The sequence below is a fragment of the Lissotriton helveticus genome, chromosome 6 (assembly GCF_964261635.1).
Source record: "Lissotriton helveticus chromosome 6, aLisHel1.1, whole genome shotgun sequence".
Classification (NCBI taxonomy): Eukaryota; Metazoa; Chordata; class Amphibia; order Caudata; family Salamandridae; genus Lissotriton; species Lissotriton helveticus.
The window spans coordinates 1,876,486,754-1,876,512,754 of NC_136067.1; the positions used below are offsets into that span (position 1 = coordinate 1,876,486,754).

Below are 26,001 nucleotides of genomic sequence, written 5' to 3' on the forward strand. Positions count from 1 at the left end.
TAGTGACTCTATCCGTCAGGGTATTGAGCATTACTTTAGCGAAAATGGAGGTACGGCTACTACTAGGTCAGTGGAATGGGATGCCCTAAAGGTGGTGGTGAGGGGCCCCTGCATTGGTTCCAGAGCGAGCGAATGACGGTTCTAGCTGATGTGGGGAAGGCGGATAGTGTACTGAGAGACCTGGAACAACAAAGGCCAGAGCGACCAGAATTACAGGCCCGGTTACAGGAAGCGAGGGAACTGGTCGCGAGAGAAACAGAACGATTGAGGAGCTATGACTACAAGTTGTATACCACCAAGGTGCACGCGGAAGGGGACAAGGTGGGCACACTGCTGGCGAAGCTTGCGAACCCAGAGCCTAGGGGGAGCCCGATAATGAGTATACGGGAGATGACGGGGGGATGGTCTACTCACAGGCCGCGATCTTGTCGCGCTTCCTGACTTATTACACAACTTTATATAGGAGCCACTTAGACGCTGAAGCCCCTGACATTGATAATTATTTGGCGGATGTTCAACTCCCAGTACTAGATAAGGACAGTGCGAAGGAATTGGGTAGTGCTATAACGTTATCGGAGATTAAAATGGCCATCAAGCAGATGGCTAAGAATAAGACGCCGGGGGTTGATGGGCTACCGGTCGAATTCTATGCGAAATATACTGATGTTTTGGCACCCAGGCTGCTAGAAGTATATTCTGAGGCTTTGGACTGGGGCGCCTACCCCACTCGATGAGGGAGGCGATGGTGGTCCCGCTGCTGAAACCTGGTAAGGACGGTACAGACGTCACCTCATATAGACCGCTGTCTATGCTGACGGTGGACTATAAAATCTTAAGTCGCATTTTGGTCACTAGACTATTACCGCACATGACCTCATTGATTCACACGGACCAGGCTGGGTTTATCCCCACTAGGAACACCTCAATTAATATCCGTCGCCTGGTTCGAGTGTTGGAGAGCCGATTGGAGCCAGACCAGATGCTAGACGGTAATATAGAGCGCTGTATTAGGGCTCTGAAGGGATGCATGGCCTTTTGGGCGTCCCTCCCCCTCTCGGTACAGGACCGTGTGGCACTGTTCTACTATTTTCGCACACTGCCAGTATGGATACCCCAGCGGGTTTTTAAAGAATTGAGAACACTGATGATTGACTTCCTGTGGGGACATGGTAGGCGCAGAGTGGCACTGAATACGCTGATGAGGCCTAAGCCTGAAGGGGGTATGGCGGTCCCTGATTTCGAGCTATACTATCTGGCGGCGCATCTGCAGATACTAACGCAAAACATTGCTAAGGAGTTTAGAGGTCCGGATCAAGTTAGAGGGACGGGTATTCATCGACATATCCTATCATATATAATCATGCAACAGAAGTTGGAGTTGAGGGGCTTAACCATGGAGGAGAAGACCGTACGACTATGCTGGCACAGGAGCTTAAAGAGGGCGAAGGTGAAGCGCCCGTACGCACCGGAGATCCCTTTGGGGATGCTGACGGCACTGCCGCATGGGGGGTATTGGTCCCCATTACTGGAATGGGAGGACTTGGGCCTTCAAGTGGTGGGGGACCTGTACATTGATGGGGTGTTGGTGCCCTTCAGAGTGCTCCAAGATCAATTTGGCCTCCCGGATGGGAGCTTCCTTTTACATGCGGCGGTGATAGCAGCGATCCAGAAGCACTGGAAAACAGGGTTAGCAGAGCCCTGCACAACTATGGCTTGCCAGTATGCAGTAATGGCTGCGGGAACGTTTAAGGTGGTTACCTGCCTTTACTCTAGAATGTTGCATGAGGGACTGGAACCGCTCACAGCTCTGAAAGAAACATGGGAAGAGAGCATAGGGAAACCCATACCGGATACGGTCTGGGGACACATCTTGAAGAGAACGTGGAAGGGGTGCAGAAATGCCCGCTTTCAGCAAGTGCACTTCTTTGTCATCCATAGGGCCTACTTGACCCCGGGGAGGATACGGAGGTATTTTCAAGTGCAAGATGCAGCATGTCCGAGATGTCTGGCGCCTGAGGTAGAGTTGGACCATTTACTGTGGAGCTGCCCGAGACTGGGAACGTATTGGGCAGAGGTGGGGGAGCTTCTTAACGCAGTTACTGATCGACAGGTGGAGTATGACATGGCAACGTGTCTGTTGCTCTGGTTTCCTCACACGACCAAGACGAAAATCACGAGTACATTTCTTGACTTAGGACTTATACTGGCCCAGAGAGAGATCACTTGGCACTGGAAATCGAGGGAAGGTCCGTCAGTCAGGAGATGGATAAACAAACTGCAGAAGTGGGCTCGGAGTGAAGGTGTGGTCAGGTTAGGACAGGCCACTCGTACAGCAAATGAAAAGGCCCTGGAAATGGCAAGGGCCTGGCAGGCAATAGTGCAGGCACTAACGGACTATTTGATTGTGGAGGACGACTAGGGGATGGCCAGCGTGGGAGGTTCCATGAGACGAGAAGATATGCTTGTATAGATCCCTCAGGTAGTACAGACTTGGCTGAGAATACATGGTTATGGCCCACATCAGCAGTAGTTGGGGGGGAGGGATGAGGGGTGGGGTATTGGGGTTCTGATACAGATAGTGGCAGGAGAAAAGCAGCAGCTAGACTCGGGGTGGGCGACTGCAGGAGCCCCCATGGAACGGATCTTTCGTACACATGTGGATTAGTTCATTGTTGAGAATCCAGGGATCTAGAACAGGGGAGCTCGGATGTATGAGTGGCTGGAGCGAGCTGCATTGGCTCAGACGTTATTTGTTATTATAGAACACTGTCTTCGGCTGATTGGATTGGGGAGGGGGGTTGGTGTGTTATAAAAAAGCAGATACTACATTGTGTTGTTGACCGGACACCTTTCTGAGGTGATCTCCTTGCTGTATTTGACAGATTGGGCATGAACGCCACCCGGCCTCCGGGATGTGGGCTGAATGGCTGTGTGCAAATTCGTTATGGAACTATGCCCTATAATGAACAAAGATGGGAAGGTCGACTTATTTCGCTGCTAGTTTGTGAATCTGCAATAAAAAAATTTTTTAAAAAATAAAATAAAAAAAATGATTGCTGGAATGACGTCGCAGTATCTACTTAGAAGCCACCCCTGCGCGCTGATGTCAGTTCTTTACATGAAATTCCATGCCAGAAGCGCAGCGCCATGCAAGACACTGAACAATGGTGCACAAAACTAGGACCTTGAAAGGAAGTCCCTTACGCTAGAATTCAGTTCACAGACTGGGGAGGATGGGCGGGGCTGTAAGGAATCTATAACTAATATATGTCTCTTAGAGATATATCGTTACCGAAGGTAAGTAACTTGTTCATCTGAAAGAGATTATTAGTTATAGATTCCTTACCTTAGAATAGATACCCCAGCAACATTAACCCTGGAGGTGGGTCTGCAAACCAAGTTCACACCAGAAAGTCCTGGAGACCTGAACGGGCAAAGAAGCCGTCTCTCTGGATTTGACTATCCAGGCAGTAACGTTTAGTGAATGTGTGTAGTGATGCCCACGTGGCTGCCTGGCAGATGTCACTGAGGGGGACTCCACGTCCAAAGTCACTAGTGGCTGCTGTCGCCCTGGTGGAATGGGCACGCAGTCCTACCAGAGGCTTCTTTTTCACCAAGGAATAGCAAATAATTTCAATGCAAAGGACGACCCATCGAGAGATGGTCAGCTTTTGCACAGCCTGACCTTTCTTGGCGCCCACATAGCCAATAAAGAGTTGATCACCCCATCCGGAATTTTTGTGTGCGATCCAGATAAAAAGATAGCGCACGTTTTGGATCAAGACGTTGGAGCCTCTCCTCCTCTTTAGAAGGATGCGGGGCGGAAAGAAGGCGGGCAGAGTGATGGTATGTCCTATGTGGAAAGAGGTAACCACTTTGGGAAGAAAATAAGGTTGAGTTCAAAGGACAACCTTGTCCGGATGAACAGCAAGGAAAGGAGGTTTAGAAGAAAGAGCCTGAAGCTCACTAACCCTAAGAGTAGAGGTCATGGCAATCAGAAAAGCAGTCTTCAAGGTCAATAGTCTGAGAGGGCAATTTTTTAGTGGCTCGAAAGGAGCACACATGAGGTAGGTTAAGCCCAGATTCAAGTCCCACCGGGACATTACGAAAGGAATAGGAGGAAAGGGGTGAGTAATGCCATTACAAAATCTATTTACAATAGGGCACTTGAAAAGAGAAGGCTGATCAGTAAGGCAAAGAAAGACCAAAATGGCCGAAAGATAGCCTTTAACGGTGCCCAGAACAGAGCCCTGCTGGGCCAAAGAAAGAATGAAGAGGAGAACCTCCGAAGGAGGGACAGAAAGGGGATCCACTGCCTTTGCTGTGCACCATGCCACAAATTAGTTCCATCAACAGGCGCATAGTGTTTAGCGGAGGGACGCCTGGCTGCCAAGATGACATTACAGACTTCGGGAGGAAGGTCGAAAGCTGTCAACTGTTGCCACACGTGGAGATTGTGCGGTGACAGTGGAGATAGAGGAAGGACAGGTTTGTGTGGAGGACCGTCCCCTGCTGCTGCGACAGAAGATTGTCCCGAAGAGGCAGTCTGATCGGAGGATCGATGGCCATGTTCAAGAGCTCGGGATACCAAACTCTTTGTGCCCAATCTGAAGTCACAAGATTGACTTGGGCCCAGTTGTGCTTGATCTTTTTCAGCACTCTGGGCAGAAGTGGTATAGGCGGAAAGGCGTATAGAAGAGCACAATACCACTCACAACGAAAAGAGTCACTGAGTGAGTGTCGCCTTAGAAATTCCAATGTGCAGAACTGCTGACATTGCGCGTTCTCTTCGGTGGCGAACAGATCTAACCAAGGCTCTCCAGACTGCTGAAAGAGACCTTGCAACACCTCCGAGTGAAGACGTCATTTGTGATCCATCATGCACCGCCGGCTGAGTTCGTCCCCTCTGACATTTGGGGAACCTGCCAGGTGTTGAACCACCAGGGACATGCCCTGATGTTCCAGCCACGTCCAGAGGCGGAGAGCCTCTTGAAATAGGGCCCACGACCCCACCCCGGCCTGTTTGTTGCGGTACCACATGGCGGTGGTGTTGTCCGTGAACACCTGAGAGAAGGAAGGAAAACTTTCAGTGCCAGATGGTTCGCCCGGAACTCCAGCAGGTTGATGTGGAGCCCGGACTCCGCCAGAGACCAGCTGCTCCAGATCTCTGCTTCTCCCATACGGCCGCTCCATCCAAGAAGTGACTCATCTTCACCACTGTGAAGTCTGGTTGGGGAAGGGAGAGGGATCTGCCGTCGACCCAATCCTGGTTCGTTAGCCACCACTGCAATTGGTGTGCAGTTCCCTAAGAGATCTGGACGACACCAGAAAGATTCCCCTGATGCTGTGCCCACTGTAACTTCAGGTCCCACTGCAGAGCCTGCATATGCCACCTGGCATAGTCCACCAGCAGGGTGCACGAGGCCATGAGGCCCAGCAGCCTGAGGGTCATCCTCACCGAAACATAGGATAGAGGCTGAAACATTTGTATCATAGCCTGATTATACCCGAACTCGCTGCTCGGAAGGATAAGCCTGAAACTGCGCTGTATCTAGGACTGCTCCGATGAAAAGGAGCTTCTGAGAGGGAATTTCAGCACGTTTATAGTGAACCCCAGTGAGTGCAGGAGGTCCGCCGTAGTCTGGAGGTGGGAAACGACAGCCTGGGGCGAACTCGCCTTCAACAGCCAGTCGTCGAGATAGGGGAAGACTGGAACCCCTGATCTGCGCAGATGAGCTGCAACCACGCCATCACTTTCATGAAGGGGCGCTGGTAAGGCCAAAGGGGAGCAAGGTAAACTGAAAATGCTCGTGGCCTACCGTGAACCATAGGTAATGCCTGTGGGCCAGCAGGACGTGGTTGTGAAAATAAGTGTCCGGCAAATCCAACACTACCATCCAGACTCCAGCGTCGATGGCAGACAAGACCTGAGCCATTGTCAACATTTTGAAATTCTCCTTCAGGAGGAAGCGGTTGACATCCCTGGGATACAAGATAGGATGCAGGCCTTTATCTGCAGGACAAGATAGGACGCAGGCGTTCATCCGCAGGGCTTTGTCCTTCTTGGGCACCAGGAAGTAGTGGGAATTACAACCACAACCTACTTCTGGCCCAGGAACACGCTTGATGGCTCCCTTGGCCAAGAGAGGAGTAACTTCCTGACGGAGAAGGGCCAAGTGATCCTCTGACATGCGATGGAGTGTTGGTGGCACGGACGGAGGGGTAGACTCGGAGGATAGGGAGTAGCCCCTTCGAACTCTCTGCAAAACCCACCTGTACGACGTGATGTTGTGCCAGTGGGAGAGGTGATGGCGGATCCTGCCGCCCACTGGCAACTGGTGGCCCTAAAAGGTCAGACTAGGAAGGTTTGAAGGCTGCTGCAGAGGGGGTATTGGTGGACTGGCCCGCCCGATGAACCTCAGACCCACGACGTCTGGTCCCACTTTCCCGGCCGCGCAGAGGCTGGGCAGCTCGTGCTGACCTGTGGCCATGGGTCGAATGTGGTGGGAAACCCCTTCCGTAGCCACGGAAGGGGCGAAAGGCAGACTGGACAGGGTGCTAGGTGGTAGCAAGGCCCAAGGATCTGGCCGTAGGCCTAGAGTCCTTGAAGTGCTAGAGCAGGTTGTCTGCCTTGCCGCCAAACAGACGGCGGCCATTAAAGGGCATGTCAAAAGGGTCGATTGGACATCCCCAGAGAAGCCAGTGGACCTCAGCCAGGCATAGTGTCTCAGGGCTACAATGTAGAAATCGTCCTACCCAGCTAGTTGACGGTGTCCAGCCCACAGCGAATGGCGAACTTTGCTGCGTCTCTACCCTCGACAAGTGCATGGGATAGTACAGTCTGGACCTCCTCTGGGCACTCTGGCAGCACTTGCGCAACTGTGTCCCACACGGAGTGGGAATAACGGCCCAAGAGACATGTAGTGTTCACCGACCGCAGTCCCAAGCTGGGGGAAGAAAACATCTTCTGCCCAAGATGGTCCAGCTTCTTGAATTTCCTATCTAGCTAGGGAACGCGCCTTTTGTGGTTGAGGGTGGACCACCAAGCTCACACAGGTAGGGTGTTGGGAGAGGAAAAGTGGGTTGCCAGGAGCTGTGCGGGGGCGTCGGGCAATCATCCTGCCCACAGGAGCCCCTGTGCTGGGCTTGGACCAAGTACCCAGTAGAATGTCCGTAAGGGCTTCATGGAATGCCAGCAGGGGCTCCGAAGAGGTGGTTGCCGGCTGAAGCACCACAGTGAGGAGGTTAGTCCTGACTGCTAACCATAGGAACCTCAAGGCCCAAGGCCTCAGTCGCCCAACTCTCATCTCCAGTCCGGCTCCTCTAGCTGGTCTGCCAAAGGGTCAACAGACACTCCCAGTCCTGCTCATCCTCTCCTGGCTGCCACTCAGGGCAAAAAGGAACGCCAGGGATGAACAATGGTACAAAAGTACCACCTGGTGACGGTCCCACTCCATGTCCATGGGGAGGCTGGGGTCGACGCCAGCAGTGGACACAACCGGCGGAGGTGTTGTTGAAGGAATCTGCACCGGGGAGGTGTCGTAAGGTCGACCCGCACCGACCTGGATGCCTGGGGATCCTGTGGAGCCGGGGCCAGAGCCGCTGGCATCGAAGGCCTAGAGCCCCCAGCTGAGTCAACAGGGCCCAAGGCGTGCCGCCGGAGTCGGGCTACCCAAAGATGGAGTAGAGAGCTTCGTAAAATGCACGAAGCTGGGCAGGAGATGCTCCGGCTCCCAGGAAGGGAAGGAAGCTCAGAGCCGTCCCAGCTGGCTCACCGGGTGGAGCCGAAGGTCGCCAACCTTCAGCGTCAGCCCACGGACGGGGAGAAGGCGAAGAGCGACGGTGCTTCTTTGCCTTCTTCTTGTGCTTCCACTTACCCGAAGACGAAGACTTCGATGATGAATGGTGGTGGTGATTCCACGACTGGTCCCACGACCTCCCTCTCAACGGGGACCTCGAGGAGCGTGGAGCCGACTGCTGGGCCTCCAGAAGCTTTCGGGACCACTCGTGCAAAGACTTTGGGTTAATGGCCTGACAGTTGGAGCACAACTTTGGGTCGTGGTTGCGCTCCAGGCACCAGAGGCAGACAAGGTGTGGGTCCGTGCTCAACATCAATTTGTGACAGGAGTCACAAGGTTTGAAGCCGGTACGTCGATGGGATATCCCTACGTGCACCAGGAGTCGAAAAACTCAAAAAAAGATGTTGTCAAAGTCGAAAAAAACTTAAGCAAAAAAGTGACTAAGGGTACCACTCTCTCCGGCTCTGTGCTAGCTGGCGCGGAATTAGAAAGAACAAAAGTCAGTGCGCAGGGGCGGTGTCTAAGTAAATACAGCAACTTCATATCCGGCGATCATGACTCTAATGACGAACACGGAGTCGACCGACGCCACCTACCAACGCACATGGGTACGGCTGAAGAACAGTTATCCAAATCCAGTCGGAATCTAAAACGAATAGTCTCTTTCAGATATGGTATTCACCAGAAAAATGTCACTAAAGGTGAGTAACTTTATCTTCTGATGAATATCTCTAACCACAGAATCATCATCTTTAGTATAGATAGCAAAGCAGTACAATTCACTCCCTCACCCCCCTTACTGGGGTCTGCGGAATGATTCAGATAAAAAAATCCTGCAGGACTGAATGGGCAAAATGCCCTTCATGTCATTCCTTGATATCAATGCAATACGGCTTTGTGCATGTGTGTACTTATGCCAGTAGGTCTGCGCCCAAACGCAGTGGTAGCAGCCTTGGCCCTGAGGGAGTGAGCCCTCAACCCTTCTGGAGGCTACTTCTTGGCCTGACTGTAACAGAATTTAATGCAGAGGACTATCCACCTGGAAAAGGTACTCTTTTGCACTGCCTTGCCTTTCTGATGGATACTTCTAACTGCAGAGTCCTCACCATCTGAATGTTCCTCAGTCATAAGACTGAACCCAGAAACCTTTAAACAGTACTCCAGTGCGGTGGTAAGTAGCACCCTGCAGCTCCAGAAATGACGTACAAAGTCACATATAAGTGCCACCCATGCATGCTGATCTGTGTTCCTCGTCTTCCATGCCTTCAGATGTGGATCTGGACCTCTCCTCTCCTTGTTAAGTTTTGTTTTCAAAATTCCTCTTTTTTAGAAGAACGCATGAACACAGGTCCCCCTCCCAAAACTACAGAGTTTAAACCTTCTAGGGATTGCACAAACAAATATCTATGACAGGCCCTCATGACGTATGCCTTTGGTGCCTACTCAAGGGCCTGAGACAACTGTGTTCAGAGGAACCCAAAGGTAAGCTGAAAAAGAACAATAAAAAGTCTAAGTTGGTCTCGCCCCCGATCTCCATTGGAGCTGATCCAGGTGCTTGTTCAGATGCACCCTGAATTTCTGGGGCCATCAGTGACATTGCAGCAAGTAAAGGCCTTCAGGGAGACTGTGCTGCACATTGTCAACCCTTTATCAATTCCATCTGGTGCACCTTCGGGCTTTAAGGACCCGCATGGGCCTTCAGCTGGGTTTCTGCCAGCAGGATCGCCATTGGTGATCCCTGGAACCCACATCAAGTTCAGCACCAGCACTAGTTTTAGTGCCATCATCACTAGTTTCCTTCACACTGATACCTGTGCTAATGCCTGCGGGGGATTTACAACCTGTTGCACTTCTCGAATCCACCAAGACTTCGAGTGAGGCCACTGCTGCTTCCCAACGCAGCGCAGCCAACAGGCAAATCCTTATAATTCTGACAATTTGCACAATCCTTCTGTCACTGACTTGGACAATGACAATGTTTATGAAGGGGAAAATTATCTTCCCGAATATGATGAGGAAAACTAAAATGAAGAACTCCCAAGATGCCAGTGCTCTTGATACTTCATCAGCTACTCACCTTGTGTCTCCTACTAGTCCTGCTACTGCGGAACTTGCCTTGTCAGGATGCAGAGGGCAGCAGAAGTATTAGACCTACTACTTCACATTCATCCCTGAGAGTGACTTGGACAATGGAACATTGACACCTGCCATCCAAGCACTGCTTAACCTAAAAGAAGCATGAGTAAAGAAGGAGGTGCCACTGAGCAGGAGTGGTCTTCAAATTGGCTTCCCTGGCACCCCCAATGGCTATCTGGTCTATGTAAATCACTGTTGCCAGTTACTGTTGCGTTTCTATTGGGTTGCGGGATTATACAACTGGGGATTATCTGCTGTAAATATGCAGTCTTCAAACTGGAGAGAATGCAAGTGATTAGGAAAGTTGTCATAGTCAAAAGCGAGCATAAGGAACAAAAGGACCCAACTAAAGTAATGGTATAAATGCATGAATTAGATAGTGTAGTCGAAGAGTCAATTAGAGCGGGGAATGTTAAAATGGATAGCAATGCGTTTAGTGATAAAAATGAGCTATCGTTCTTATTAATAGAATCGCCTGTTCAGAACAAGTATGAAGTCAGGCAGGCCCTGATACCTAGACCCGGGATGACTGATTGATAGGTAACAGGTGGGAGGGTGCATAGCTGGAAGGCAAACACTTAGCAGGAACACAAAGATGGAGGTGGTATGTGTGCTCCTAAACACACCTTGAACAGGGCACCACACCCATTCTGTCTTCGTGGCTGTGGGGAAGAGGGAACGTTCCTACACACAATGTGGGATTGTCCACGTATAGTCTAATACTGGCGGCAGGTGATGCGCACAATCTCACAGACACTCCGTGTGTCCCTGGTCCCAGAACCTCTCAAATGTCTCCTGAATATCTGGGAACCTACGGACCTATCCACCTATGGTCAAATATGGGGTACACTGGCGATGATGGTAGCTAAGAGAGACATTGCGCAGCGATGGGGCGCACCAGACCTACCCACGGTGTCACAGGTGAGTGGCAACATGGACATGTTGATGTTCACGGAGAGGGTGGTGTATGTGCTTAGGGCGTGCCCCTGCAAATGGAACAAAGTATGGTCGGCATGGAATACATACAGAGGGGAGTTATGTGAACCGCTGCCAGATGATGACAATGTTAGCTCAGATGAGGAGGAAGAGGGGGAGCAGGAGTAACGAGAGGGCTGGGTTACAGGGGGGAAGGGTAGAGGTGGAGATCGAATATGATGGACATAGGAAGTAAACGCTATGGACTGCAGATCCCGATAAAGTGGAATAGACGTGATATTGAATGTGGTGTGTGAATAAAACCTGAACACAGTTATGTTATGTTTTTTAAATAAAAAATACTAGACCTACTGTTTACTACAATGGCCGCGACCTATTGGAAGTATCAATATAGACATATGACGCCGCCGGACCTCTGGTTGTCGGCTGAAGGGCTGTGTACAATTGTAATGTAAGACCACAGGAGCACACATGTCACGGCCGGCCTAGATGGTTGTAGGCCTGTAATACTGTATACCTTGATTTGTCAAATAAAGGTCTCTAAAAAAAATAAAAAAATAAATAAAATAAAAACACCTTGAAGTCAGACACCACATGAGTTAGAAGAAGACATTTATAAGATGAGGAATCTGCAGGAAGATGGGTCGCAGCACCAGCACGTGCAAAGGCGATATAGAACTATAAAAACATGGTACAAAACTTGGACCAACAGGCAAAATCCAATCAATAATGTGCTGTGGAGGGCCTTAGATGAGGATCCTGAATCCGCCTATACTAAGTACTTACGATCATCATTAAAACATACTAATACTATAAGTCTCTTGCAATTGAATCTCCCATTTTCTTCCTTTTAGCTAACGCTAAAGAAAGCGGCTATAAAGCACTCGCTAATGGAGGACAAAACAAGTCTGAGCAAGCGATCCCAACCATGGATGGTCCTGCAATCATATACCAAATTGAAGCCAGCAATGTATCTAAATGTGGGATTCTTGTAAAGCGCACTGTTACTCTACCGGAGTGTCCTGGCGCTGTAGACCGCTGGGGAACCCGTCCTGGTTTTCCCTGTGAGATGGTCCCTTTTTTTTTTTTGGGTATCTCCAGGGTGAAACCAGGCATCCCCGGCGTATCTGGGGGGCCGTTGTTGAGATGAGGCAAGCTTAATGCCCAGAGATACCGAGTGTGTTCCCTGGTTAGAGTAGGCACTGAGGCGAGAATTATAGAGTCCGTTGACCCTGGTCCAAGACTCTGCCGCGTCGGGAATTGAACCCTGGTCCCGGGCCGTTCTCTGCTTACAGGTCTGCCGCCTCTAACCAGTGAGCCACACCTCTCCACATCTAGGTCAGACGTATGCTCCACACTTAAAAGCAAAGTTCATGGCGTTACGTTTCGGCACAATTCCATCAAATGCTGATCAACCAAGTTGGTAATATAAAGGTCTGAAAGCATGCAGTCTTTGTGGAGCACCGAAGCAGGATCTAATTCATCTAATTTGCGTCTGCCCTAACCTAAAATCACATTGCATTTGGTTATTCAAAAAACATTTTAATATAAGTGGTATTCGCACCTGTAGAGCAGCAATATTAAAATGCCTTGATCCAAATGATCCACAGCTTAATTGTAACTTGGTAAATTTTTTAACCCTGTATGCAAAATTAGTCAAGACCGGTCCAAGGGGAGTTACAGAATAGCAACGTGGAGGACATATATTTTACAATGGACTTCTTCCAGTTCTGTCCTGTTTTTATGGGTTTACAGTAATATGCTAAAAAAGGCCCCCTTGGAGACTGTGTTTTTCAAAACAGATTACTGTATCTGTATTTTATTGCACTTTGTCACATTTTACATATAAATCAGCTGTGTAACCAATGTATTGTGAATTAACTGATGTTTTAAAAAGAAAATAAATCCCTATTGTATAATTTGTTTTAAATTATTATAATTATCTACAGTATATTGTTGTGGTTTTAACTAACTAAAACAAAGTATTTTTGAACTTTGTATCCCATCATACATTCGCTTCTCAATAACAATAAGTAGATCTTTCTCATATCTGTGTGTTATCATTTGGAATTTCCTTCCCATTGATATTTCCAACAACCTAGCTCTTCATACAATGCTCTGGAACCTTCTGTTCACTATCAAAATCTAAGTTAGAATATTTCTGGTAAGCTGTTTTCTAGCACCTGAGCAACGACAGGCAGCTGCAGGTTTTAAAAATAACACCTACACTCAAATATTTAGTGGGTGAAAGAGAGCTCCAATAAATAACTAAAGAATATCTTGCTCTCATCAACAATGGGAAGATGGGAGTGGCATTTACTTGTGACATATGAAGTTGGTGTTTAGGGACCAACTCCTAGTAGCAAAGGCAATAGAGCAAGATGAGAGTGGGAATAGACAATTCCCTACCAAACACGTTTGTCAAAATTTGAAGAACAAAGACGGACATGAATGTGAGGGACCAAGTAAAGCAACTACTGATACACTAAGCAGAATACTCACTACTTAAAATTGAACAAAGCTATTGTGAAGAGGGCAGAAAAGCTGGGGGTATGTGGCCACCAAGCTGAAGGCTAAACAGGTGAGGGCCCATATACAAACCTAAAGACTGAAAAGGTTGACACAGTTGAGAGGATGCTGATACATTAAATGTGTATCAACAATATCAGCAGCTAGCATATTATCATTGCTTTGAAGTTAGATTGTTCCTATATTGTTTTCACTCAAATACATAAAATGGAAAACAAAATGTAATCAAAAGAAACAACAAGGCTAGTCTTCTAGCACTAAATCTTTGGAAAGTCTTATCAGCCAAAACCTGACAAGCACCAAAAGAAATCCCTGGAAGCTCCAATAAGCAAAGAGGAAACTTGAGTGGCTGTCACAAAGTGTAAGTCGAACAAAGCCATTGGCTCAGATGGGTTCATGGCCTCTTTTTACAAGATGATGGTTCCCTCTCTGCTTGGTTTCTTCATAGTGCTGTTTAATCACTTTAGAAGCGCATACTTAGTTATTGCAACTATGCTGGAAGCAGGGCTCTGTAACACTTAAAGACCAATTGGGTTAATCTACATAGACACAAAAAATGCACTACGATTCTGGCTACTGGAATCAAACAGATCATGACACATTTAGCCACCCATACACCCTGGACTGGCGAGGAGTCAACAGGCAGGAGATAACCCTACCCATTTCCTCTATCATGTGAGATAATATAATAGACAAGCAATACCGTTTTTTCTAGATTAATTCGACAGGTGAAGGGGGCCGTCCTATGGGAGGCACTGATTGATAAGGATTTTAGAATTAATTTCTTATACTGTGTAATGGCATTACTCTACAATGTGGATACTTTTGAATGGGGCATGTCAAATAGAATTCACTTACGAAGATACACCAGGCAGAGATGGTATACCCGCTCTTTGGGCTGTCAATGGGACCCTTCACTCAATCTCTAAAGAATAAAAATTATATTTAGCGTTATTAGGGTGGGTGGTAACTCCCTTCAAATGTTCATGTTGGCTCATGATGTTCTAGTGGCCCTACAGATCTTGAACGCTCCTTTACTGTAGTGACTGAGGTATAGCAAACATATCAGGCAGTTTCAGGTTCAAGGTCAACAAGTAACAGTCTGGGAACCTTAAAAACTCACACTCAGCAAAGGTGAAACTCATTGGGTAGCAGAACTGTTTTTTGTGACCGACCAATTCTATGAAATACATTGGTGTCTATCTGACAGGGATCTGTATGCAGAAAATGATCCTCAACTGTATAAGAACATATGCACAAATTTCCGGATCCAGTCTGACGCCTGGGGATATTCTAAGGTAAGGAATCTATCACTAACGTGTCTCTTTCAGATACAAAGATATGGACAAGTGGAAAAATCACTCACTCCCCTAGCACGGCAGAACTGCTGAATTTAAAATTACCTATCCTCCTGAAATATTACACAGTTTATAAGGATTGCCAGTATGGACCCAAATGAGTTCCATAAGTTTAAGGGCCACATTCGTTTGAGTGTATGATAGGCTACAACTTATCCTTTGCCCAAGCCACTAGAAAGACTATGGATACCAGTAGCTAAAAACTGCTATCAGGGAGAAAGAGCATTGAGCTAGTATGATCACATCACGCAAACTGGTAAGGGCGGGGGGTTGAATAGCACATCAGGATAATAATTTTAAAAATGAATTTAAAGTAATTTATCAAACTGTATTGTGCATCTATCTTTTAAATGCCACAATAACATTTGTGAACTTAAGAAAGTAAACACAGTGCGCCTTGGTGCTTGAGTTCTAATCAGAATTCCAAGTCGATCCACTGCGATTGTGGCATTGCTCTCACACTCAAAAGTCAGCCTTTCAAAAATGAATCCCCTTTCGATATAGATATAGAAACATGAACAAATTGACCTTGCAAATAATATGTAAATAAAATGAATATAAATAGAGATGGGAAGATGCCAGGACAAGAGTCAGATGGCTGCCGGCATGTCTGATTTCCATGATCTCCCTGGGTATGTAATGTTTTATCAGAGTACGTCCCCATTCATACATGTGGAATACATATCACGGGGGAGCAAGATGGCGGTCGCGTAACTGTGGCCGTTTTTTGCAGTGAGACGGCGATGGCTTAAGGAACTTTGGATTTTGCCCGTTATATCACGTAATATCACCGAAATATGACTGAGGAATGAAATGTTACTTGCCTGCACCTGGTGGGTTCTTGTGCCGCGGAAATTGGCGTTGACTGCAGCGGCGTGTTCAGCGGTCTTTGGAGCGTCGCTCTCTCCGGGCGGCTGGATCCGAGTGAGGAGGTGGAGCACGCTGAAGCTGTTGGGCGGCCGGGAAGAGAGACTTCACAAGAGAGGCCGGCAGTCCCTGTGTTGTTCGCTGGGATCACGAAATCCGCGGAGATGCACGGAGGAAATGCCCCCAAAAACAGGCTCAAAAGTGGCAATGGCAGCTCGAGGGGGTGAATCCCGATGAGGAGGGGAAGCCTCGGGGGCAACAGACATTGGTGGAGAAGCCGGAAAAAAAAACTAAGCAGAATACCACCAGGACCTGCCAGAATACTGCTTCCATTGCAGAGCTGTGTGCTAAAAGCAGTACGGAGAAGAGCTTGAAAACTGTGCCCGACTCGGTGGTGGTGGCGGAGGGGCCAGACATGGCACAGGGGGCTTCAGCCGAGAAACAAGTGGATCTGGTGGGTGCAGGTGGTGGGAATACCCCCCAGCTAGGAAGGCTGCCGGAGCGGATCAGGAACGCCGCCCAGTTTTGGAGATCTCCAAGAAAAAATTGAAATGTTAGATAAAGACTTTCAAGGGAGTCTAGCTGGTGTTGGCACATCTACCCGGGGCAAAAAGGAATTTGTTGAGAATAAGAGGGTATGATTTGCTAGATTGTTCCTCTCAAACCTCTTCAATAAGGGGGGTGGCAATTTTGGCCAGATCATTCCGGGGGGGGGGGGTCAAACAGTGTAAAACGGATTGCCAAGGGAGGTGGGCAATAGCCCAGCTCAGCCTGGGCTGTACATTATGTGTGATATCCGGGTCTAACCAGGACGACCCCGAAATTTTTGATGTTTTAGAACTGGAGTTAGTAGGCTGGCCTACCCCAATTATAGTTTGCGGAGATCTCAATATTTCTGCAGACTGGTCTAATCAGGCGATATATACTGGACGTAAACCCAGAGTATCCCGGGCATTATCCGCACTTATATGCTCACATGGGCTAAAAGATGTCTGGGGGTTTAAAGAACCAGCCAATCCTGATTTTACGTATTTTTCAACCCCTTTTCAAAAATATACAAAACTGGATTATTTTTTTATATCTGCTTCGGAGCTAGGGAAGGTTAATATTAGGAAACTACCAAAAATTATCTCGGATCATAACCCGCTGATATTGTCATATGAAGTGGAAACCACTGAAAGGGTAAAATCTAGTTGGACGTTTGAAAGATGGTTATTAGCCGATATTAGATTTGATGAACATCTGAAGAAATGGGCAGTTGAGTTTTTTATGCTAACCGCTATAGTACATCAAGGAATGGAGTGTGGGATGCTTTTAAAGCTGCCTTAAGAGGGGAGACTATAAGTTGCTCTGTAAGATTAAGAAGAGAGGATAGGAGTGAGGGTGAGAGACTCACGGGTCTACTAATGGAAGCAGAAGAACAGCATATTAGGGATATTGTATATGGAGGGGACTGTGTCGAGAGCCAACAGAGACTGATGGTTATAAAAGCTGAACTTCAGAAATTAATGACGTAAAAGGCAATTGGTGATTATCAATCCTCTAGGGCCGAACTCTATGAAACTGGGGAACAAGCGGGTAGAGCATTGGCGCTAAAAATTAGACAGGATAGGACAAAGAATATTATCCCTAGTATAAAGGAGGGAGGGACGGAGTACACAGAACCGAAAGATATTTTACGAGTATTTAAGAACTTCTATCAATCACTCTATAACGAAGAAAGGGATGCTAGTAGTATTTGTGAGGAACCCTGGGATAGAGGTCCAGGTCTGGCGGACCAGGAGAGAATGGAGCTGGATAAGGACTTAACAATGAGCGAGATAAAAGAGGCGCTACAAGATTTAGCGGCAGGCAAGGCTGTTGGCCCCGACGGGATTCCGTTGGAAGTCTATAAGAGCATCAAAATGGAGATTGCCCCTATGTTATTTGATCTCTTTAATGGGATTGTATATACAGGTATAACACCAGAATCATGGACAGAAACAAATATAATCGTGTTTCACAAGAAAGGGAAACCAAAGGAAGACTCTGGGGCATATCGGCCAATCTCGCTCATAAATGCAGATGCAAAGCTTTATTCAAAGGTGTGGGCTAGAAGATTGGGGAGGGTCATTGGTGGTCTTGTCTCTCCGTGGCAGCATGGGTTTGTTCCAGGGCGGGGTACCACCGACTACACCAGGCGTGCAATAACGCTGTTCGACGCCCATGCTGTCTCGGGGAGCTGGGGGGTGGAGGGGGGGATGGCCATGATCTTCCTCGATGCTGAAAAAGCCTTTGACTGTGTGGTATGGAAACATCTATGGGGTATACTGGTTGGTAGAGGATTTGGACCTAGGATCATGAGCGCCCTGAAGGCAATGTATTAAGATCCAACAGCTCGAGTGCAAGTAATGGGGGAGCGATCAGACAAAATTATAATTAAGAGGGGGACGCGCCAAGGGTGTCCCTGCTCCCCGATTCTTTTCTCTCTATATATTGATCCCTTGATCCAGAAGATTTTAGGTTGTGTACAGATCAGCCCAGTAATATTTAATGGTTATAAAAATAAATTATTGCCATATGCTGATGATTTAGCAGTTTTAACTCCTGAACCCGAGCAGGCGCTTCCAGTTCTGGTTCAATTAGCTAAGGAATTTGGTACCCGTTCGTGGTATCTATTGAATGAAGGGAAGACGCAAATAATCTGTACCAAAGATATGACCAAGGCTGATGATAGATTTGTAGATTCGGCTGCATACCTAGGGGTGAGAATTAATGCATCTGTTGATAACATTGTCTGTGAAAATTATGTGCCTCTGATTAAGAACATAGAAGATAATTTTAAAAGAATTGATGTACTACATTTATCCCTGATTGGCAGGGTAAATGCGCTAAAAATGACAATGTTCCCTAAGATATTATATCTGTTCCGGGCTATTCCTCTCTTCGTGGAAGAGAAGTTGATGGAAAGGATGGAGGCAATATTTATCAAATTTGTGTGGCAGTATGGGAAGATAAGGCGGTCCTCAAAATTGATGTCAATGCCTCGGGGAAGAGGTGGGCTGGCTATGCCGAACCTTAGACTCTACCATTGGACATGCCTGTTAACTGAAATGACTAAACTTTTCCAACCAAGCGAGAACCTGAATACGGGAAATGCAGGTATTCTATCGCCACCTTCTATTGTTGAGCTATTATTGGGGAAAAAGGCTACGGGTGTATTGCTGTCTGAGGTGGACCGTCGCTATTATAAAAGATCACGATACAAGGTAGTTGAAGGGGCTTGGAGGGTTTGGAATGAGTCTCAAAAATTGTTAAATATTCCCCCCAAAAAATTCCCACCTCCATCTTTGGAACTCTAGCCTCCTCCCTCATCTGGGTATAGATAAGAATACCATGATGTGGAAAGAAAAGGGAGTAAAAACGTTTGGCGATATTATGATAGGGGATACGATTCTGGCGTTCGAAAATATACAGCAGAAGTTTGATATTCCCTCTAATCAATGGTTTCTATATGCCCAGATAGTTAGAACTTTGGCGGCTTTAGCGGAGAAATTGGGGGATCCAGATGTCGATCTTGATAAGGCCCTACTCCTAAACAAGAAGGTATTCCGTTCATCAAACCTGAGGTCGCAGCATTACAAGACTTCATTTAGTCTCTACTAGACCCCAGCAAAGCTCCATGTCTGGGGGGTAAGGGGAGATGATAACTGTCCAAGGTGTAATCATGGCGCTGCGGATTTGGCACACATGTTTTATTTATGTGAAAAGTTAATTCCAATTCATAGGGAAATTATGAGATTTTGGGAGGGGGTGCTCGCCTGTAAAATTAATTTAACTTTGATGATACTGGGCACTGATAACAGCTTGAAATTGACGAAAGAATTAGAAACCTTGGTTTTTATTTCAGTGGCGACAGTGGAAGGATACCGTAGCTCCATCTTTTCAAATGTGGCTAGCCAGACTGCTGGGAATGCATAACATAGAATCATGTTTGTATGAGTATAAGGGAAATAAAACCCGAGATTTGGGTAGGAACATGTGGGGACCGATTAAAAGGTGGCGAGACTCAAGAATATAATATTGGTGTGCTTTTAATCCCTTATAATAATGATCAGTTCTGATTTGCGATAATATATTGAGACAATGTATATGAATTCATGAAATGTTGCAACATAGTTTTTATCTTTTATAATGGGATTTGGGATTCTTGTATATTGTATGTATATTTATGAAGCAGACTAATAATGATGGTGTGATTATGAATAATGAAGTATGTATATATAGTTTTTTGTACCAGAGACTCTAAATTAAAAAAAAAGGAATACATATCACATGGTACAGTGGTGTTTGATTCATGTTTTGAATAGATACAATTGGTAATAGCTAACTAAGTTTCACCGCTGACATGTTGAAATACAACAGGCTACATCTGCAGTTATCATCCAAAATACTATATTATCTGTAATCTTTTTACAAAAATAAATAAATAGGAAACATAATTAGGACTAAACAATTAAAAGTGATTCATTTGTTTTAAAAAACACTACACACAAACAACTCTTACCATGTACATTCTAGCAATTTAAGTGGTACTAAAAGATGGGGAGACTTGCATCATTACCTCTTCTGCCACAGGGTCGAGCCCATAGCTGTACAGCTCACAGACATAATGTCGCCTGATAACATCCTCACTAACTTGGAGTTGTTGGGCCAAGTCCACGCACAGAGTGAGCCAATCCACTTTCTTTCCCAGGCTCACCGGAGGGGCCACTTCTGAAGAAGAGCTGGGATTTTGCGCGTGACACTGCGCCTGGGCTGCTGCACTCACCACCTTCATTAGAAACTTAGGACACAAGATAAAATGAGAAAGAAATTACAAAAGCTGCACACATCTTTGTTTTCCTTTCATGTTCCTCAAACTAGTTAGTGACAAGCAGTTTTCCTTTACCATTTATCATATACCACATTCTGCTTTCAATCCTTTCGGTTCCTATACTCACATTTTTGCCTTTTCTACAAGGATTCAGTGGTGTAACTTTCCAAGACCTCACAGGTTATCGAAGCAGTTTTCTCAGACATTCTTTTCTATTACTGGCCAAATCTCCTGATGCCATATTTTCAACATGCATTTCATATTGAGCCATTTACTTGGCTAAGTTCTGGCTTTCCACATTCACCTTCTTTATTCTCATTCGAAACCTGGGTGTAACACTTATGATGGTGGCCTTATCGCTTTAAAAAAATCTAAACTAAGATTTCTTGATGTCATATTTGCAGTAATCACTTGACATATTACCATTTATGTTTCTTGCTTCCTGTGATCAAAGTTCGACTTCTTATTTTCCTCTAACTTACAACCTGTCAGAAGCGTATCCGATTCTTCAACAATCATAACACTACCACACAGATCAGACACAAGGAATATGATTTGCAACTGATTTCACATGAAGCGTCAAAATGATCACAATTTTTTTTTTGTAAGAAACGGAAGCGGTCTAAACTTACCTGTTGTCGTGCACATATTAGCTGAGGGTCCATGTCACCACTTGGCAGCAACTGGATTGAAGTTAGATCTTTAAAAAATGCAGTTTTACCCTGAAAAAGAACCCATATTCTCTTAAAGGAATTAGTGCAAGGGCACTTCTATGCTAAAGTCTACTTGCAGAACATCTTTAAATAGGAAATTATGTTTTCTGTAACGAAATATAATTTTGCTACATGGCATCTGTAAAAGAGTGTGTTTCTCTGTTTTTCACACAATTCTATCATTCATCATGCTACCAAATACAGAAATTAATTTGTGATGCTATAGAGAAGCTGTGCATATTAGATATGAAGGAAGACTGGTGGATTTTACATTATATCAAACAAACTGTAATGAAGCCTCATTATGTTAACTATGGTTTCAACTCTTGTTCATAACTCTTTCAGACCACCCTTGCTAGACGACTACTGCAGGAAGTTGCACAGCCTCAGAGGCAGGTGAAGCAGGAGACTCAGGCTGGCCTCAATGCCAGGGACAGAGAAATATTTCTAGCACACACAATCACTTTGTCCTTTTCCCCAAAATCAAGATTAAATATAACACTGAAAGTTAAAGAAAAGAGTTGCTCTGATCAGCATGTTGCACAAAGAAATTCTATTTTTTTCTAAAAAATAAAAAACCAGCAGTCCTGCAAACTTTCGCAAGATGTTACAAAGTTAGAAAAAAAGATATAATGATAGTACACGGCACAATTTAAAGATGTTTGCATTTACATTTTACAATGCAGCAGCTGCCTCTTGATGCCAAGACACGCTTTTACATAAAAAAAAGTGGAGTGCATGGCAGAAAACGCCCAGCCTCAAACTAAAAATGGAAGGAAATGACAGGTATATGGGTAGAAGGGATGGCAAAAGTTACATTTATGTTGACTCTGTTACTCGTGATAATGAAGCTGGATGTGGCAAACATTGCTGGGCATCGCTGAAGGCCATCTGTAGCCACAATGACTTGGCGGAGGGTTTGGCTGAAGACCAAGTCCTGTACCTTGAGTCTGCTGTACAAGGTGTTGGAAGGCAGGTTCTGGAGGAATGCACCCGCTGTGCATACTTTGTACAGTGGGTTGTTTATTTAGTTAGCAGCTAATGTACAGCATGTAACACAAAATACCCCAAAAGTGCGAAAGGGAAGTTACGTTTTTCCCAGGGATGAAAAAAAAAACAGTAACTTCCTTAGACCACTTCACTTGAAGGAATGCTAAATGTCATCATTTAATGATGAACCATGTAACCATAGCTTCCAAATGCAATGCTCATGCCTTCACACAAGATGGCTAGTATGACATCATCAATCTGAAGCGAGATAATAGAAAAGGCACACTTTTAAAATAATAACAAATGCTAATCTGTCTGCTGGGCAATTTATAAATAAGACTTAGAAAGGTTATCACAGGAAATATACCAGTATGATAAATGACTGGTATAATGTAACTCTCAAACATTAGACGGTATGTTATGTTAGAAATTGGATAGGAAAGTAAGTTAATTGAAATGTAGGTTGCTATTTACTTACAGGTATCGAATTGTAAACCACAATTTGTCATCACTAGTAAATTTGTTGAAACATTTACCTTACTATCGAAGAGAGCGAGTGGTTTCACAGACTTGAGCGAAAACTTCATTATAGCATACAGCATAGAACATAGTGTAGACTGGTGCTCAACCAATGGATAATGAATGTGTTTCTGTTCCAGGGCCAGCTCCACGATGGAAGTGGGACCCTCCACTGACATCCAGGAGTCTTCAGTGTCAAGCAATGGTGCGTGCATCTCATCAGTGCCAACATCAGCCTGTAAAGACAATGTTCAAGGTGGAGTCATACTGTTTATGGAGGCTATACGTATAAAAATAATATAGGTGCACATCTAAGTGATTTTTAGTAGTCTGAATATTAGACCTACAAATAATGTTCGTTAGCCAGATTAACATTATCTGGACTATATCTGTACATTGAGAAAGTCAACAAGGGATATGTACAAATCACTTCACTTTTAAACTTCATTTCGGCTGTAAGCCATAAAAGCACATGGAATAAAACATAAATAAAACATTTGACATTTACAGTATAAATGTCCAAAATTCAATACAATAATATAATCAATGAAGCTGCCTATGACACATTGCTATGAAGTGGGCTCTACAGCGTAAGGATTTATTGCAATTTGTCTGGGGGTGCCTAATACCTCCCTAGGCTTAAATTAATTGTTGACATAATTGCAAATCTAGCTTCCTGAAGCTAAGCGAGTGCGGCTTTCTGGGCAATAAAATAGGTTATCACCTGCTAAAAGGTTAAAAGAATATAAAACTCTAATCTTAATCCTGTTATACAACAAGTATTAACTATCCTATTCTCCAACGATTGTACAGTTGCCATGTTACTGGTCGCCACTATACAAGTTTCTTATAAGAGATACTTAACTTGTATCTAATTCTACACACACTCAACAGAAAACGAGAGAGAGCAAAGATTGACAAACTGCATATGTCGAATCTCAGAATCCTGAGTGCTTCCTTACGTTCCCTAACTCCCAGTTTCTGACAGAGTGGAATAATCCAACACCTCCTTTGTGACACATATATTGGATAGAAGAAAATAATGGGCTCAATGTTTTTTTTTATCCCCACAGGTCCGGCAATGCAACTCCTTTGCCCATAGTACCCGCTCCCTCTTTGCAGTAAAAGCCCGGATAGGTAAAGTTTCATACCAGAACTGCAAGTAGAGTCGCCTGGCTGGAGGAGGTTCTATTTCGTCCAGGAAGTCCTCTAGCTTAAAGGAATCCTTAGCTGTGAAATAGTCATTTGTTAGGGTTCCATGGCTCGACTGGCTATGCATATGATTATCTCTATTTTGCCAGTATGCAGTTTTAATATGTAATTTGGAACTAGCCCCGGCCTGGAACGGGGTATTATCCATAGACCCTCAAGGCCGATGGCTATTAATGTACACTTTACATGCTTTAGCCATGGAATTCTGCTAAAGACCACTTGGGACAAGATTTCCTCTAACCTCTGTTGATAAGCGGATAGTTCCGGGGTGACCCAGTTCCTCCTCCAATAAAGTATGGGACGCAGTGCCAATGTATCTGAGATATTTCTGGCCCTAAGATCCAGTCTAAGTGGGAGCCAAGGAGTGCTTACTGGTAAACTGACCAGCTGTCGCATAAAGCGATTTGCCACCATTTCTTACCCTGATGTCCTCACAGCTCGGCACCATAGGCAGCAGTCCCCAAGGCTTTAAAACTGTAAATTTGGATCGCTGGTAGAATATGGCGATACTGTGAAGTGTGTGACATTTTGAGAATGCCTCCCACTGCCTGTAAATAATGAACCCCTCTCCAAGCGCCTTGAGACCCTCTGGGTGAGTAGTGCGCTGTATAAATTCCTGAACTTGAACTGAACTTGCCTGCTCGTTTTTTAATCGTCGCAATGTAATGTGAGCTTGCCACGCCAGGTGTTCTGTAAGTGTGAGGCCTAAGTACACAAATGTATGGACATGTTCTAATGGGGCTCCTGCCAGAGTGAGAAGTGTTGTGGTTGATGGTCTAGGATTAAGCACCATATACATGGTTTTACCTACATTGATCTCCAACCTCCACATCCTGCAGAAACAATCAAACTAATCCAGAAGCCTCTGAAATCCCATCTGGGTTTTGGGGGTCAGTGAGGTATCATCAGCAAACATGAGGGCAGGAACACTCATGTTTGCTAATCTAGGCTTGTCGTTTTCACATTGGTCCAGAAACGTTAATGTAGTGTGTAAACAGCGTGGGTGCCAACACACACCCCTGCCTGACTCCTCTAGTTACGGGAAAGCGATCGGTTAACTCTCCTGCTCTGCCGTGTCTTACCTGCGCAAAGTTGTTAGAATGTAGCCTGACTATGGTATCAAACAAATAGCTTGGCACTCCCATTCCAGAAAGGACCTGCCAGAAGGTTCATCTTGCTACCAAATCAAAGGCAAAGAACAAATCCACAAACACAACATAAGGTCGTCCTCCTCCCAGTGTAACTGCTTTCCAGTTCAACATTTGTAGACAAAACGCTTGATCAATTGTGCGTGTGGACTTTCTGAAGCCTGCCTGTAAGGGTGTCAAAATCTCATCAGCAAGCCAGTCCTGTAGTCTACCTAGGATCACTTTGCTAGCTTTTGTGTACTGTCTATAAGAGTTATTGGACGCTAATTTGCCGGCAAGTCGCATGAGCCCTTTAAAAAGATGGGGATTATTTCGGCCCTGGCCCAAGTATGTGGTATGGGAGCCCCCTTTAGGATTGCAGAGTACAAATCATTTTCACTAGAAAGACACTAACACAGTGGCGGATCATGGAGGAAATAGTGTATAAATAATCTTAACAAAATGAAAACATCTGAAAACTAAAGCAAAATGCTCAAATATCATGACGAAAAATATAGAATCATAATTAAAAATTGATTCAATATTAATAAGAGTAAGGTCCCACCAATGGGGTAACTCGAAGCAGGAAGAAAACAGCTGGGGAGGGAGCAGGGGTAGCAGTCTATTCTAGAACTGTTCGAATAGGACATATGAGTTATGGGACTTCCTGCCAAGAGGATATCAGGCTACATGTGTTGGAGTTAGTGATTGTGGGATGGGGAGACTCTTAGCTTGCAGAGTTTCAGATGTAATCATTATAACCACACTGTTGTAGCTGCACATGTCAAATATAGAGTGGCTTCTGCTGTTCACTAAAAAGTGAGAACCTCATTAAGGTCAGTAGGAAGGACCTCTAGAGCCTTTACAAGGCTATGGCTTTTGAAAGCAAGAGTCTAGCTCCAGAATCCTTGTGGCTATGTTTGTTTCACTGCTAATGGAGCCACCAAAGAGGTTCCTGCT

At 45.6% G+C, this 26,001-nt stretch overlaps 1 protein-coding gene across 1 annotated transcript in view; it reads right to left on the reverse strand.

Moving 5' to 3' along the window:
* The window catches only part of RAB3GAP2 (RAB3 GTPase activating non-catalytic protein subunit 2), a 586,520-nt gene that overhangs the window by 62,872 nt on the left and 497,647 nt on the right, over positions 1-26,001 (reverse strand). Inside the window, exons 31-33 of the mRNA XM_078649806.1 lie at positions 22,720-22,938; positions 21,113-21,202; positions 20,229-20,450 (exon numbers count right to left, since the gene is read on the reverse strand). Coding sequence (XP_078505932.1) covers positions 20,229-20,450; positions 21,113-21,202; positions 22,720-22,938 — 531 coding nt within the window. The remainder of the gene's footprint in view (positions 1-20,228; positions 20,451-21,112; positions 21,203-22,719; positions 22,939-26,001) is intronic.